This window comes from Nelumbo lutea, chromosome 3, assembly GCF_056320005.1.
Source record: "Nelumbo lutea isolate HS-2025 chromosome 3, American lotus-T2T, whole genome shotgun sequence".
NCBI classification, from domain to species: Eukaryota; Viridiplantae; Streptophyta; class Magnoliopsida; order Proteales; family Nelumbonaceae; genus Nelumbo; species Nelumbo lutea.
In genome coordinates this window covers 86,779,322-86,796,794 of record NC_142686.1, presented here as the reverse complement: position 1 = coordinate 86,796,794, position 17,473 = coordinate 86,779,322, and the positions used below count along the sequence as shown (strand labels likewise).

The window sequence follows — 17,473 nt, the reverse complement described above, 5'->3', positions numbered from 1 at the left end:
TGAGGATGATACAGTTGGTGCCATGGAGCAGAAACAGTTCCTTCCAGAAGGCACTAGTGAAAATCGGGTCTCTGTTGCTGACAATGGATTCTGGTAACCCATGTAAGCGGAAAACATGTGTAAAGAAAGCGTGGGTGACTGAAATGGCATTGTACGGGTGCGATAGAGGAATGAAGTGAGCATATTTAGAGAAGCGATCCACCACCACGAACGGAACTGATTTGCCGCCTACCTTGGGTAGTCCCTCGATGAAGTCCATGGAGATGTTGGCCCAGATTTGTGTTGGGATCGAAAGGGGCTGAAGGAGGGCAGCCGGGTGCAGGTTTTCCCATTTATGTTGTTGGCACGTGGAGCAATTTTGGACAAAGTCCCAATTAGAAGCCTTCATACCTTGCCAATGGAAATCAGCCCGGATGCGATGCGGCGTTTTTTGAATGCCTTCATGGGTGGAGTTATGAATACTGGAGATGATGGAGGGAATCAAAGAGGAGTCTGGTGGGAGATGTACCCGACCCTTATACAGAACCAACCCGTCATGAAGGGACCAATTGGAGTCGGCGGCCCCAGACTGAATTTTTTGTACAAGGAGTGACCCTTCTGGTGATTGCGGTATTGCCTTCCTGATGTCATCTAATAGAGTGATCTAGGGTTGGGAAATTCCGCACAAGAGCATAGTGTCCTCATCACGTCTAGACAAAGCATCAGCGGCACGATTCAAGGATCCCGCCTTGTAATCCACCCGAAAATCAAATCCAAGCAGTTTGCTAACCCATTGCTCCAACAAGTACTTGAGGCTGTAGTGATCGGTTTTGACGACGAATGACCGCCCCCACAAGTACTGTCTCCAGTGTTGGACGGCTCTAGCTAGCCCGATTAGTTCGCTCTCATATAGGTTAGTAGTTTTAAATGTCGGTTGGCCAGTTTGCGACTGAAGAAGGCAATTGGGTGCCCTTGCTGCTGTAGTACGGCCCCGGTACCCATTCCGGATGCATCACACTCGACTGTAAACTCGAGAGCGAAGTTCGGTAATTGCAGAACTGGGGTGGAGGACAGGGCATCTCTTAAATTTGCAAAAGCTGTATCGGCTGCGTCGTCCCAACGTAAGGAATTTTTCTTTAGTAGGTTGGTTAATGGGGTAGCCAACAGACCATAATTCTGCACAAATTTGTGGTAGTAACCTGTTAAACCTAGGAACCCGCGTAAAGCCTTGGTGGATTGAGGCTTGGGCCATTCCTTGATAGCTTGAAGTGACCCAAATAAAGAGCCTGTCGCTCCCCAAAGGAGCACTTGGACCGTTTAAGGAAGAGTTTGTGTTGGTGCAGGAGCTCGAAAATGGTCCGCAGATGGTGCATATGTTCTACCCATGATTTACTGTAAACTAAAATGTTGTCAAAGAACAATAAAACAAATTTGTGTAGATGGAACTGAAATACCTCATTCATCAGAGACTGGAATGTGGATGGGGCATTTGTGAGACCGAACGACATGACTAAAAATTCCAAGTGGCCGTGGTGAGTTCGAAAGGCACTTTTCTCAATGTCCCCGGGAGCCTTTCGGACCTGGAAATACCCGAACCTGAGGTCTAGCTTGGAGAAATACTGGGCACCATGCGGTTCGCCCAACAACTCGCCCACAACGGGAATGGGAAACTTATCCTTGATCATTCAGCTATTGAGCTCTCTATAGTCAACACAGAACCTCCAAGTTCCATCCCGTTTTGCTACCAACAGGACTGGCGAAGAAAAGGGGGAGCGGCTATTGCGTATGATCCCCTGTTTTAGCATTTCAGCATATTGCTTTTCTATTTTGTCCTTCTGTAGATGCGGGTAGCAGTAAGGCCGGACGACGGCTGGTTCTGAACCCATCACCAGAGGGATTCGATGATCGCATGCTCGGGGAGGAGGGAGTCCCTTGGGTTCCTAGAACACATCTGAAAATTCGGCGTGGAGTCTTTCCATGGCTGTCGTATGCGTCGTTTCTCCCTAGAGTGCAAGAACCTGTGGTTTTCTTGCTTTTACCCGGCTACCCTGCCAAGAGACTTGCTTTCCATTCAAGTGGAATGTCATTGTTAGGGCGCTGAAATCCCATAAAATTGGGCCTAGGGTGATCAACCATTTAACCCCAAGAACAATATTGAATCCATCCAAGGAAAGTACAAATAAATCAGTAGAAAATAGTTCAGATTCGACCTGTATCTGGACGTCCTTACAGATTCCCGGACTATGAACCCTCTCACCGTTTGCGATGGCTACCTGTAGTCGTGGCCTGAATTCCATTAGCAGTTTTAACTGAAGGGCAGCTTACTAACTTACGAAGTTGTGAGTGCTTCCTGAATCAACGAGTATGCGCACCGGTCTTCCTGCTATTCATGGGTTCCTAGGTTTAACAGGTTACTACCGCAAGTTCCTAGGTTTATGCGGGTTCCTAGGTTTAACAGGTTACTACCACAAATTTGTGCAGAATTATGGTCTGTTGGCTGCCCCGTTAACCTACTAAAGAAAAATTCCTTCCGTTGGGACAACACAGCCGATACAGCTTTTGCGAATTTAAGAGATGCCCTGTCCTCCACCCCAGTTCTGCAATTACCGAACTTCGCTCTCGAGTTTACAGTCGAGTGCGATGCATCCGAAATGGGTATCGGGGCCGTACTACAACAGCAAGGGCACCCGATTGCCTTCTTCAGCCGCAAACTGGCCGACCGACATTTAAAACTACCAGCCTATGAGAGCGAACTTATCGGGCTAGCTAGAACCATCCAACACTGGAGACCATACTTGTGGGGGCGGTCATTCGTCGTCAAAACCGATCACTACAGCCTCAAGTACTTGTTGGAGCAACGACTCACCACTCCTCCTCAACAGCATTGGGTTAGCAAACTGCTTGGCTTCGATTTTCGGGTGGATTACAAGGCGGGATCCTTGAATCGCGTCGCTGATGCTTTGTCTAGACGTGATGAGGACACTATGCTCCTTTGCGGAATTTCCCAACCCCGAATCACTCTATTAGACGACATCAGGAAGGCAATACCGCAATCACCAGAAGGGTCTTTCCTTGTACAAAAAATTCAGTCTGGGGCCGCTGACTCCAATTGGTCCCTTCATGACGGGTTGGTACTATATAAGGTTCGGGTACATCTCCCACCAGACTCCTCTTTGATTCCCTCCATCATCTCCAGTATTCATAACTCCATCCATGAAGGCATTCAGAAAACGCTGCATCGCGTCTGGGCTGATTTCCATTGGCAAGGTATGAAGGCTTCTAATCGGGACTTTGTCCAAAATTGCTCCACATGCCAACAGCATAAATGGGAAAACCTGCACCCGGCTGGCCTCCTTCAGCCCCTTTCGATCCCAACACAAATCTGGGCCGACATCTCCATGGACTTCATCGAGGGACTACCCAAGGTAGGCGGCAAATCAATTCTGTTTGTGGTGGTAGATCACTTCTCTAAATATTCCCACTTCAATCCTCTATCACACCCGTACAGCGCCATTTCAGCTGCCCACGCTTTCTTTACACATGTTTTCCGCTTACATGGGTTACCGGAATCCATTGTCAGCGACAGAGACCCGGGTTTCACTAGTACCTTCTGGAAGGAACTGTTTCGGCTCCATGGCACCACCTTAGCTTTTTCCTCCGCATATCATCCTCAGTCCGATGGTCAAACGGAGGTGGTAAACCGCACGATCGAGATGTTTCTTGGTTGTTTTGTGGGTGACCAACCGTGACGGTGGGTAGATTGGCTTCCTTGGGCCGAGTACTATTACAACACTGCCTATCATTCTTCCCTCAGCATGACCCCTTTTCGCGTCGTCTATGGCCGAGACCCTCCCCGCTTGTTATCCTATGAACCCGGTTCTACTCGTTTGGAGGAGATTGAGGAGATTGATCGTTCCTTACAAGAGCGCGATGCCCTTCTAGCTGACGTATACCTTCGCTTACAGCAGGCCTAGCTCTGCATGAAGCATACCTATGACCGGCAACGCTCCTTGTGCCACAGGGATGCCCCTTAACTAGCCCCTAAATTCTATGGCCCCTTCAGGGTTTTGCGGCGGATCGGCACAGTTGCATACCAGCTGGAATTGCCGGAGAGCAGTCAGATTCATGATGTTTTTCACATCTCCTTGCAAAAACCATTTACGGGTGCTCCTCCGGACCAAGTCCCCTCCCTGCCACCCTTGAAAGAAGGCAAACTCATTTGCCAACCTAGGACTCTTGTTCACTCCCGTATCAATCGAGGTATTCTTGAAGTTTTGGTAGAATGGGACAGTCTACCGTCAGTCGAAGCCACCTGGATCCCCTTGACCGAGTTCCAAGCCACATATCCTGAGTTCGAGCATGATAGAGTCTTATCTTATCAAGATAGAGTCTCCCTAATCAGCAAGGAATCTCCCTAAGAGCAGGACTCTTACCTCTTGTAATCTCCTATTTAAGGAGCTGCTATTATTCAATAAAGGCATCGAATATTCAGTGAAGAAGAGAGTAAGGAGAGTTGGTGATCTCTTGAACAAATCACCATCAAGGCACCAAGATAGGTACCTCAAGAAAAGGAAGGGACAAGGGGAAACAAGAGGGTTTTCCCGTGGACTGACCCGTGGTGAGATCCTATTCTCGGGCCCTTAATAGAGTCTGGATACCACTTACTAATTTCTTGTCAGTTTGTTAAAGGTATTTGGGAATGGTTTACTTCTTTGTTTGGGTGCAGGTGGACTCCTCCTTTGAATGTGCAATTTTTATTCACATCCATGCCTTGCTGGACAACAAAAAGGGCCAAGATCATGTGGAGATGTGTTAGGGCTGCAGTATGTTGGACTGTTTGGGAGGAAAGAAATTCACAGATTTTCTCAGATAAGGAGAGAAGCTTGGAAGCAATCTTGGAGAGTATCCATGTTAGGGTGATACATTGGTTGAAAACTTTAGAACTGTTTACAGACTTCTCAGTTGATCAAATGATAATAAATTGGAAGGAGATTGCAGATTCAGCTCCGGTGAAGAAGACCTCAAGTTCTTGTTGGACACCTCCACCTCAAGGGTTTACCAAAATGAATTTTGAGGGCAGCAGCATGGGTAATCCAGGGCCTTCCGGAATAGGGGGAGTGATAAGAGATGAAAAAGGGAACTTGTTAGCTATGTATTCCAGTCCAATTGGGGTGGGTGATTCTCTAGGGGCTGAGATTCTAGGAGCTCTTGAAGGGATCTAAAGGGCTAAGGACATGCATATTAAAAAACTGATCATAGAAGGTGATTCTGAAATTGTGGTGAATTGGCTAAAAGAGGATAGCTCTAAGCTCTGGATTTACAACAATGAAAAGAGGAAGTTTAAGTGGCTGACTAAGGACATCGAAGTTCATTGCACATGGATAAAAACAAATGCAAATTCCTTGGCAGATGGGCTAGCTAGACAAGGGGTGAACAAAAACTCTCTTTTGGGCTGTGTTGTAAGTTTTTCATGGTTTGGGTGTACATTGGTATAGTAGGGAGTTAAGATTCTTTAGCTCATTTTCTATGTAACTTCCTAAGTTCCCAATTATTAATAAAATTTACTGTTATTGATAAAAAAAAATTAAAATTTTCCACTATGAGCTCCTTTGACTATAGGAATCCTTAGATCTTATTTCATTACTTCAACCAACATCCTTTTGGCTTACCCTTGTTTACTCAATCTAGGATCTATTATTTAAAAGATTATTTGGAGACCCCTTTTGGCTGGAAAGAGATCTCTTGTTGACCCATTGATCATCAGCAAATACTGAGTGATCTTAAGGCAACCCCAAATCTCATGACCTAGTAAGATCATTTCATGCTCAAATCATATTTTATTTTTTTTATCATTCATGTTCAAATCAAATTGACAAGTGGCATGGTGAGTCATTTTGGTCATTTAGACTATGTTTTAGACAAAATTGTGTAGTTTGAGGGAAAAAAATATGTCCAACATGCCATCAGCACGACGATAGCACTTTACATTGATGGACATTGAGGAATTAAAACTTCAAGGGAAACAAAAAAAATGACAAATTCCCACACCAAAGGAATGATTATAAAGAATTAGAACTTTTCTAGAAAAGATGGATGAACTTGATTGATACCCATATGCTTGCAAATTGACAGCATTCAAGAGCATTGATGATAGAAATTTCTTTGGATATATTTGTACAATTTTAGACCCACCATGATGTGATCATTGCTACAAGATGTTCCAAAGAATAAATAAATTTAGTGGAAGATCCAAATCCTAGATATCTGTGTTTGGAATTTGTATTTTATTCATCTATCTGCCTATATATTTATTTATTTTTAACTGTTCATTTTTTATGGCAATGTGAATGATATAGAACAGGTAATTAGACCATCAAAAGCTAAAACAAAACATACCATATTCAGTGCTTGCAGGGAAACGTGAAACATCAGATACATATGCTATTCTAGATTTCTGACCAAAAAGAAAACCCAAGCAAACATAATCCTCTCCATGCATTACCTACATTAGAAACAAGCAATTAGGCACAAGAAAATGGATGATGCATAATCTAGACAACAGAATGAGAGATGGAATTGGAGTAAGTAACTGGAAGAGGAACAAACTGTAGGCCAGATGCAGCAAATGGCTTATCATAGTGGCCTTCAATAATTTCCCAGCAAAACTGTGCAACTCGTCTAATTTCTTGTCCTTCTTTCAGTTTTCTCTGAACTAAATATGGGAATTTCACTGCAATGCTGTTTGGAAAATACATCATACAATGTCAGGAAAAATGTTGAAACTCAATGTAGAGGACACAGACAAGTGTTGTAACCTTTTGCTTAAATAGAGCCACCAGAATTATTCTTTTTTAAGGGGGAGTGATCTCCATTTAGGTTCTTTTTAGAAGTATAAACAACCCAGGAATCGTGTACATGGCAACTAGTTATAGAGCTTAAAAGGAACCTTTCATGTTCTTGTCTCTACTCTTTATCCATTGTATACATTTTAGCCCATAAAACTTTTCCATGTCCAAAATAAACCCTTTTATGCTTTCTTTTTTTTCAAACTAAAATTTGAATACTTGGAAGGTATCATCATTCATGCAAAACTCCAATGCAAGGGGAGGCATAAGGTGGATATGTACATTGGGAGTGAACATTTGGTCGGCCTCTGTGACATATGTACTGGATTGGTCATGAGATAGATTTTCAGTACCCTTATAAAGTGACAGAATATTAGAACACAAAAGTGATAAATAAAACATTTCAAACCCAAACAGACGGCCCAATTACCATGCGATCATGATGTATGACAAGTACTATCCTAACATCATGAACTTCAAATCTTAGAATCCAGAGATGTACACATGAAGATGAAAGATATCAAACGAAATTAACAGTTTGGTCTGCAATGATAACTGGATTCCCATACATGCCTAGAATACTGGTATTGTATCCAATACTAATTGGATAGACTCACAAACACAGGACACTCATACCCATATCCCATGTCCAGGATTTTATGAAATGGTGGGTTATATTCCCGTTTCCCCTGTCTGTGTCTATATATCCATATCTGTATCTGGGCATCATAGATAATGCCTTTGATTGAAAGGAATAAAGAATACCTGTCCATTGCAAACTGAGTAAGGTAAATAGGAGTAGGATCAATATCATTTGTAGGACTAAATGGTTGTACTGCACGTATATCATCCAGACCAAGGACTGCATCAGCATGTTCATGGGTCAAAATTATCTGCATTAATACAAAAAAAAAAGGTTAACCTATGGGTAGGCATACTTAACATGAAAACTAAAAGTTATGTTATTAAAAACAGAATCACAGATAAGATACCTATAGTGCATACATGGCATCAGCACAGAAAATTGAACCAAGTGGCTACCCATCTTATTCCATGCTACCAATTGTATACACATTTAAATGGGATTAAAGAACAACTTTCAAGTTTAACCCTGTTAGAATGTTAGAGTGATGTTTGGATGATAAGAGTTCTTATTAGCCCATTCTTATGTTTAACTTATCTTGTAACTGGGCCTGTGTTAATGGGCCTAATCCTGTTTAATGATTTAAGTCATCTAGGTGTCCCATCACTAATCAGGGGCATCCCAGTAATTTCTTGTACCTTGTACTACATTCATCTATAAATAAAAGGCTGGTCGACTGGCTAGTACAGTTCGGCATTCTCTTCATTTCAGTGGTTCTCTTCTCTTCTTTACTACTTCGAGTATAGCTCCTCAGATTACATGGTATCAGAGCATTAGCTCCTTCCTGGTTTCAGCAGGCGCACTCTCTTCTCTTGCTGTCTTTTCATCTTCTCTCTTCCTTTTCTGGGTTGCTGTAGTAAAGACCTAGGAGTGTAAGAGAGTAAAGCAAGTTCGAACCTAGGGTTTCTCTTGGTTGTAGGACTCAAGGGAAGTAAGACCCAGAAGTAGATGTCCTACTAGTTTTTTTTTCAGCAAGTAGTAGCTATTGGGCTACTAAGAGAGGTCTGTATAGGACAGACTAGTCGAAAGGGGGAGAGCTTCCTCTACAGTTGCAGCTTCAGTGCTCCAGCAAGACTTGCGCAGAACAGTGGTAAAGACTTAGCCCCTTCTACAGTTGCAGCTTCAGTGCATCAGCAAGACTCTTACAGAACTGTGGCAACTTGAGTTACAGATTTTTTCAGGTCGGTTACCAGCCCTACTTCTGCACTGCACAGTTGCAGCCTTGAACTTTTACCAGCATTGTGAACTGGTTCAGTTACAGACCTTTACTTGCTACTGTACCCGAACTGTGAACACTTCTACCAGCACTGTGAACACTGTGACCACTTCGGCCAGCCCTAAACAAAACCACCTACAGCACTGTGAACAACTCTTGGACTTAAGTCAGGATGTCCTCACTATCCGGTGAAGTTTCCTCTAGAGATAATAGACCTGTCACAAGGTCCTCAAACCTAGAAAACCCTAATCTGCACAGCTTGCAGATTACAAGTGTGTTGTTGGATGAGTATAACTTCAGAGAGTGGTCCGTCTCAGCAATGCTGTTCATTACCTCTCTTGATCTCACAGGCTATTTGGATAGAGACAAGAAACAACCAGAAATTGGCAATCCTGAATACACAGTGTGGCGCAAAGAAAATGCCATAGTCATATCTTGGTTGCTGGCCTCCATGACTCCTCGAGTGGCCAGAACTGTTCATCACTTCCCTACAGCCGCTAAAATCTGGGAGAAAGTATCCAAGACATATGGCCAGAAAAAGAACAATGCTAGAATCTACAGGCTGAACCAAGACATTGCAGCCCTAAGGCAAGGATACATGTTCGTCGCAACATACTTTGCAACACTGGAAGGCCTCTGGGAAGAGCTTGACCACAACTTGATTTTGGATTGGGAAAATGCCAAGGATAAGGAGAGGCATGACAAGCAGATTGAGGAGGGCAGAGCCTTTAAGTTTCTGGCGGGCCTTGACCCTGTATATGAAGGTATAAGGTCACAGATTCTAGGGAGAGATGAATTACCTGAGCTTCACCATGTCTACTACCTGGTGAGGAATGAAGAAGTAAGGAGAAAGGAGATGCAAGTTGACTCCCAAACACAGTCAACAGAACTACCTGGAGAACATTCAGCCTTAGTCTCCACTAAGGGGAATAGATTTTCAAACAAGAAGTCCCTCAAGTGTACCAATTGTGGTGGTGAGAAACACACGAAGGAGAAATGTTGGGTCTTGTACCCTCATCTAAAGCCAGCTGCTCTGAAAAAGGACAAAAGGCAACATAAGGGCCACAGAACAAGTGGGAATCTTCCCACCAACAACAGTAGTGACAACTCATAGAGTACTCAGACAGTGTCCTCTTCCACCGCAAGGCAGGCTGCCGACTCCTCTGGACCAAGTACTTTGGGCTTCACAGCTAGTGAGGAAGAGGTTCTCAGCCGGGCATTAGCCCGTCTGAAGAACAATTCTTTAGCTTCCACCTCTCTTGCCAAATCAAGTACAGCCTCTGCATTTAGTGCAACTAGTTCCATTAATTCTACCTCTTAGGTGATTGATTCCGGAGTTACTGACCATATGACACATATGTCCTTATTCTCTACATATCATTTGTTATCTGGCCAGGATAAGATGAGAGTAGCCGATGGGTCCCTCTCCACCATCTCTGGAAAGGGGGTGGTTGACCTAAGCAAGGATCTCTCTCTTAAATCAGTCCTACATGTTCCTAGTCTTACCTTAAATCTATTGTCTGTTTCAAAGCTTACAAAAAATTTGAACTACAGTATAACTTTCCTTCCTTATCATTGTGTCTTCCATGACAGATTGACGAGGAGAACGATTGGGAGTGGTCATGAGTATGGGGGCCTTTACTATTTTGATGAGGATGTTAGCTCAGCCTTGCAAGCTTCTGCTACTACTAGTCCAGAAAGTGTGGAGTCAATAGCTAGGCTGCACTTGTGGCATGCTAGGCTAGGTCATTTGTCATTTTCTTCTTTAGCAATGTTGTTTCCCGAACTATGTAAGGGCATTCCGAGTTAGAGTTTAATTTGTGATGTGTGTCAAATGTCAAAACAATGTAGATCAATGTATCCAATTTCTAGTAACGAAATTCAAGCCCCTTTTGATTTGGTTCATTCTGATGTTTGGGGTCCTTCACCCATTGTTTCCATTGATGGCTTCCGTTACTTTATTAGTTTTATTGACCATTATTCTCGGTGCACTTGGATTTATCTGTTGGAAGGATGTGATGAAGTTCCCTGGATAACTATGATGTTTTGCAAAATGGTTGAAACACAATTTGATAAAAAGATCAAGCAATTCCGTTCAAACAATGCAGCTGAATACTTTGAAAGATCCCTGAACTCATTCATGGAAGATGCAGGCATGTTACATCAATCATCATGTGCTTACACCCCTTAGCAAAATGGGGTTGCTAAGCGCAAGAACAGGCACCTATTGGAGACAGCTCAAGCCCTTCTTTTCCAGCACAATGTGCCCAGCAATATTGGTCTCAAGCTGTTCTCACTGCATCATACCTGATAAATCAGATGCCATCTAAGGTACTGGGCATGAAGACTCCTTTCTCTGTTTTGTGTCCTACTCTTCCAGAATTTCCTCTTCCCCCACAGGTTTTTGGCTGTACATGCTTCATACATGTGAAGGATCCAAAGAACACCAAGCTGGATCCTAAGGCTACAAAGGGAATATTTTTGGGGTATTCTCCTACACGAAAGGGGTATAAGTGTTATGATCCTGTCTCCAAGAAAAAATATGTCACCAGAGATGTAGTCTTTTTTTACTCAACCCTATTTCCAGTCTTCTCAGAATCCTCTTCAGGGGAAGAATAGTGGGTTGGAAGAGGATTCTCAATCTCCCTTCTTTTTTGTTCCCCTTTCATCACCTTCCACTACTCCTAGCTGTAACATTCCGGGTCAACCTAGTGAGACTCCCACTGTGCCAGTTACTTCTCCAGATTCGGCTGATGCTTCTGAAGGTTCCAGTAAAGAAGAGAAAGAGATACTTACATACAATAGAAGGAAGAAGGGCCCTCAACCTCATGATTGCAACCAGTTGAACTCAGATCAATCTGTCTCTGCAATCCAAGGTAATTCTGACCCACTCAATTCAGATTTGGATCTTCCTAATTCTCTCCGTAAGCCTGTTGGTTCTTGTACCACTTGGCATCCCATAGCTGATTATGTTTCTTATTCACACTTATCCCCTGCCTGCCTATCATTCCTTTATGTCTGTTCTTTCCTCTACATGTGTCCCTTCCAGGTATTCTGAGGCGGCATCCGATCCAAGGTGGAAAGAAGCCATGAATGAGGAGATAAAAGCCCTAATGAAAGCAGGAACGTGGGAACTGGTGGACCTGCCAGAGGGGAAAGGCACTGTTGGGTGCAAGTGGGTATTTACAGTAAAGCATAGGGAAGATGGGTCAATTGAGAGGTACAATGTCAGACTTGTGGCAAAGGGATTTACACAAAATGAAGGAATTGAATACAAGGAAACCTTTGCCCTAGTAGCAAAGCTCAACACAATCAGGGTTCTACTGTCACTAGCAGCAAAATTCTCTTGGGAATTTCATCAGCTGGATGTGAAGAATGCCCTCCTAAATGGTGATCTTCATGAAGAGGTATTCATGGAACCCCCACTTGGATATGATGTTGGAAAGAAAGTATGTAAACTAAGGAAAGCATTATATGGTTTGAAGCAATCTCCCCGGGCATGGTTTGAGAGACTTTGTTTGGCCATGAAGAAAGTGGGGTACACTCAGAGCAGTGCAGATCATACATTGTTTACAAGGAGACAGGATGACAAACTTACAGCACTCATTGTGTATGTGGATGATATGGTGATTACTGAAAATGATGTGAAAGAGATGAAGAGGCTGAATGAGTTCTTAGCTTCAGAATTTGAGATCAAAGACCTAGGAAATCTGAGATACTTTCTTGGGATTGAAGTTGCTAGATCAAGAGAGGGAATCTACGTATGTCAAAGAAAATATGTGCTAGATCTTCTAGAGGAAACAGGCATGATGGGGTGCAGGCCAGCAAACACTCCAATAGAACCAAACCATGGATTACAAGAATCAATGGGTGAGGAATGCTGTGATAAGGAAAGGTACAAAAAATTGGTAGGAAAACTAATATACTTATCCCTTACTCGGCTAGACATTGCCTATGCAGTGCATGTTGTCAATCAATTCATGCGCTCACCAAAGACCCCTCATATGAGAGCAGTGGAAAGAATTCTCAGATACTTGAAGACTTGCCCAGGGAAAGGAATTCTATTCAGGAGAAACAACAGACTTGAAATTGAAGCCTACACTGATGTTGATTGGGCTGGGTCTGTTGAAGACAGAAAATCAATCTCGGGTTACTATACATTCTTAGGAGGAAACCTAGTCACATGGCGCAGAATTTTGTGGCTAGAACAAGTGCAGAAGCAGAATACCGAGCTATGGCACACGGGGTTGATGAACTCTTATGGCTCAGAACCCTCCTTAATGAGCTTGGTATCAAGACTGAGGGTCCGCTCAAGCTGTATTGTGATAATAAAGCTGCTATCAACATTGCCAACAATCTTGTGCAGCATGACAAGACAAAACATATTGAAATTGATCGACACTTTGTCAGAGAGAGAATTATTTCATGAGAACTCTATGTGCCTTATACTCCATCAGAGATGCAGATTGCAGATGTATTAACAAAAGGGCTGGCAACAACAAAGTTCAGAGACATACTTGGCAAGTTAAACATGATTGATATCCATGCTTAGCTTGAGGGGAAGTGTTAGAATGTTAGAGTGATGTTCGGCTGATAAGAGTTCTTATTAGCCCATTCTTATGTTTAACTTATCTTGTAACTGGGCCTGTGTTAATGGGCCTAATCCTGTTTAATGATTTAAGTCATCTAGGAGTCCCATCACTAATCAAGGGTATCCCAGTAATTTCTTGTACCTTGTACTACATTCATCTATAAATAAAAGGTTGGTCGACTGGCTAGTACAGTTCTACATTCTCTTCATTTCAGTGGTTCTCTTCTCTTCTTTACTACTTCGAGTATAGCTCTTCAGATTACAAACCCTATTTAACTAGTTGGCAGAATCAACTTGACCCAAATTGCTAATGACTCTTATGATACCCAGATATGTACTATAACCTAGAAAATTGGACCGAGTGGCTACACATCTTAATCCATGCCACCAATTGTATACACATTTCAATGGGATTAAGAAACATCTTTCAAGTTTAATCCTATCTAGCTAGTTGGTAGAATCAAATTGGCCCAAATTGTTAATGATTAGTATGATACCCAGAAATGGTGAGGACATGGCTGGGAAGGCTTTTTTTTTCTCCAAAAATAAAAACTACCTTATCTTTTCCTTTCTCGAAAATTAAAAAAAAAAGGCTGGGAAGGTATCAGACACAGAATTTACAGTAAAACTTGAAGTGTCCATGTATGATACCCATGTATAGGACCCATACCCCAAGTCCCAACACTGCCACTTATTCATTAATATCAGTATCCCAAAAGGGGGGAAAGGCCTCCTGCTAGCCCAAAAGTGTCCATCCCCCAGCGTTGCCACTTATTCAATTTTTTTAAATTTTGAATCAGTCATTTGTTGGTTTGGAGTTGCCATAAACAAGGGGACCACATCAAATAGTCAAGTTACACTTCTTTTCTTTTTTTCTTTTTTAAGTTTGAAAAAATCTATCTTATCCTATCCAGCTTTTCTACTCATGTTTGCAAAATAGAGGTTGAAAACTAAATGTTCTGTATCATTACTTTCTTGCATATTTGCAGTCTTATGAGAGTACATCAACATCTTATATAAGAACATGTCTTTTTCTGTGGTCGACTAATCAACCTAGGCACTACTAGTCACACATTACCTAGGGCGGCCAAAATGACTAGCCATTGCCTTGTGGGATTGATAAAACTACATAGGAGTGGAAATGATTATGCAACATAAATTTCTAATAGCCAAAATCTTTATCACTGAACAATGAGAAGGATTTTCCTGATATACTGATTTGGAAATATAAAAGAATTGGAATATGTACTTACGGAATCCACTCGAGGAATCTTATAGCGAGTAAACCATCTAAGTACTTGCTCTCTAAAGGTCTTTCCAACATCAATTAGTATATAACTATGTACACCATTGTTTTGGCAATAATCAATAAGAAGAGATGTGTTGCACCTGTAAAATAAAAAACTGATTAAAGATTGACTTGATGATTAGCTTCATAAGGTGAACATAGCAGAGAAAAGAACGGAAACGGAAAAAGAAAAAGAAAAAGAATCTACGGTTCAACCATTCACTGTTTTCGATCCAAAACAATTTTGAGCCATGATGACTCATAGTCTTATCCAACTTATGAAATTTTTTTGTTTCTTTAGTGAAAAAAAAAAAGGAGGAAAACAAGAGAACGCATGAAAAGGAAAAGGAAGATAAACTCTAATAAAATCCATAAGAAACCGCAGAACAAATCCGCATAATTTCTCACAATGTATACGATCTACAAGTAACTCCGGCAACTCAAAATCAGATCAAAACCTAAATAGAAATAATGCGCACGCATCCAGCAAGAATAATACGAGGCACACGAATAAAACCCTAAACAAGCTTCAACAATGCAAACCAAATAAACGAACCTATAGTTGGGATTAAGCTCGGCAGGAACAGAAAATGACTGGGTGCAAACTTTGCAGGGCGGATCGGTGGGTTGAATCAAGCACATCGCGTTCGGGACCGCGCTAGAACAACCAGTTCCCAAGAAAATCAAAGAAGAAGATCCACGGAGATTGTCACTCCATTGATATTCCAAACAATTCCCATTTTCACCAACATTTCCACTATCCATTTGGGTGCCCTATAACAAAAAGAAAAGAAAAACCTTTAGAAAGGACGCTGTAAAGAATGAAAGAAGTGGAGTCCTGCAAATCGGAGATCGAGCAACGGCGTGAAGAGAACGGAGATGGAGCACAGCGTTGCTCGTCGGTGGATTCTTGACCCGCGAAGGACAACGGTTTTGACAGTTGTCGCTATTTATACGTGGCGAATATCTAACGGTTTTAATTCTCGATCAAAGAAAAAACGAATGGAACATGAGATTGGAGAAGTTTCCCATAATCTACCGTTCGTTCTGTAGGACCCACGATACATGAAAGAAAGAAGGACCATGATTGAAAAACTCGGATCCACCTTTAAGTGGTAGATCCTTTTCGTTAACCGTATGATTACCGTTCGTTCAGTATGACCCACAATACAAGAAAGAAACAAGGGCCATGATTGAGAAAACTTGGATCTACCGTTAAGTGGGTGTTTGGGTTGAAGGCCAAGACCAAATAAAAAAGATACTTTACTGACTTATTTTCAGACTATTTACATTTACAAATCTTCTCTTCTCCTGCACATATTGATCTTGCTCTAGATTTGTTAATTAACATAATCAATTGTAAACATAATGAGGATTTAATAAAAAAAAAATGTCATTGAAGAAGAAATCAAAGAGGTTCTAACTTAGATGGAACGAAAAAAGGAAAAAATATTTTGTGAGCTATTCATAATGTGTCTGTTTGCCGAGAGGGTTTTTATGAGAAAACCCATTTAGGCCATTTTCTAGTTTTTGATTTGCAAGAAAATTTATACACCAAAGTCATTCCTATAAACAATTGAACTACAAACATGCATGTAATTTACTTTTATGATGACATGGCATGAGTACGACAATTTGCATTCAGAAAAGTATGACATGTGTGATTAAATTTGCCATGTGACATAATAGTGTTATTAAACTTGTTCATTCACTAAAATTTTTACTAGGAACTAGTGTTTTTTTATTTGAACCATGTTATTAAACTTGTTCTTCCCAATGGCAAGTTTAGCAGCATTAAAATTTGCCATGTGGCAAGGGGAGGCATAAGGTGGATAACACAGACAAGTGTTATAAACTTGCTCTTCCCGCCTTCTCTCTCTATCTATCTCGATCTCGATCTTGATTTTCTCACCACCAGGCGACAATTAGATAACGGCAACGACATTACCAGGTGTGACTCTCTCTCTCTCTCTTTCTCTTGAATTGTAAGTGTATCTAGAACTGATTCTACTTCTTTTCTTCTCGTTGGTTCTTCGTATGTTTTCCTTTTGTGGGTCATTGGTGTCGTTTTCTGTTGTGTGGATCAATAGCTGATTTAGGTTTGAGTATTATGCATAGTCTAGGATGCACCAACTATGATATCTGATTTGTTTTGTATATCCACCATATTTGTTTCTTAATCTGATTCTGTATAACCAAGTTTTTTTGTGGATTATACTGATTTGGTAACATGCTTTATGATGGAGGGTGATTTGCCCCACGTGGGCATGACTTAGCATAAGTGACAGCTTAGCGTGATCAGTCCGCCAAGGTCCAGCGTGACAGCTCGACACCAGATGACACTCCGATTATCCCAAGCTCCTCCCAAGTAAAGGAGCCCCCGATCTCCTCCCAAGAAAGGAGCCGCGAGCTCCTCCTCAAGAAGGGAACACCCCGAGCTAAGATTCTTCCACAGGCATCCCAAGCCAGGGTACTGCAAGACAGGGATCTCCCGAGCTCAAGGCACTTCGGGGTGAGCTTGGGAGCCTCCTAATAAATTTGTTCCAATAGGCCTAAGTAGGCCACCTCGGGTAGAATAACCTCAATATGGCACCTCCAGCTCGGCACAAGGTAGCTCGATGCAAGGTAGCTCGTAGGAAAACAGCTCAGCGTATCACAGAAAGATCTTCCCTAACAATCGTATCTGCCAAACCTGGAGCCCTACGCCCACGTCTCTCGCCAGGCGGCGGCGTGCCTGCCAAACCTGAGAGGTGTCCCCCGCTTGACAAAGCCGTACCCTGCAATAGTGACCTGGGCAGCCCTGGCAAGTAACAGCTGCGGCAGAGAATTAGAGGCGGTTATGTCAGATTTGACAGGACACCATTATATAAGAACTCCAACCCCTACAAAGCAAGGGTAATTTTGCATTCGC

The 17,473-nt window shown here is 42.2% G+C and overlaps 1 protein-coding gene across 1 annotated transcript in view; it reads right to left on the bottom strand.

Annotated features, from left to right (window-relative positions):
- LOC148866205 (Metallo-hydrolase/oxidoreductase superfamily protein) overlaps positions 1–15,645 on the bottom strand; it is a 29,189-nt gene extending 13,544 nt beyond the window's left edge. The window contains exons 1-5 of the mRNA XM_088979061.1: positions 15,119–15,645; positions 14,528–14,663; positions 7,590–7,717; positions 6,570–6,717; positions 6,376–6,481 (exon numbers count right to left, since the gene is read on the bottom strand). Of these exons, the coding sequence (XP_088835187.1) occupies positions 6,376–6,481; positions 6,570–6,717; positions 7,590–7,717; positions 14,528–14,663; positions 15,119–15,327 (727 nt within the window). The 5' untranslated portion in view covers positions 15,328–15,645. The remainder of the gene's footprint in view (positions 1–6,375; positions 6,482–6,569; positions 6,718–7,589; positions 7,718–14,527; positions 14,664–15,118) is intronic.
- Between the last annotated feature and the right edge of the window lie 1,828 nt (positions 15,646–17,473).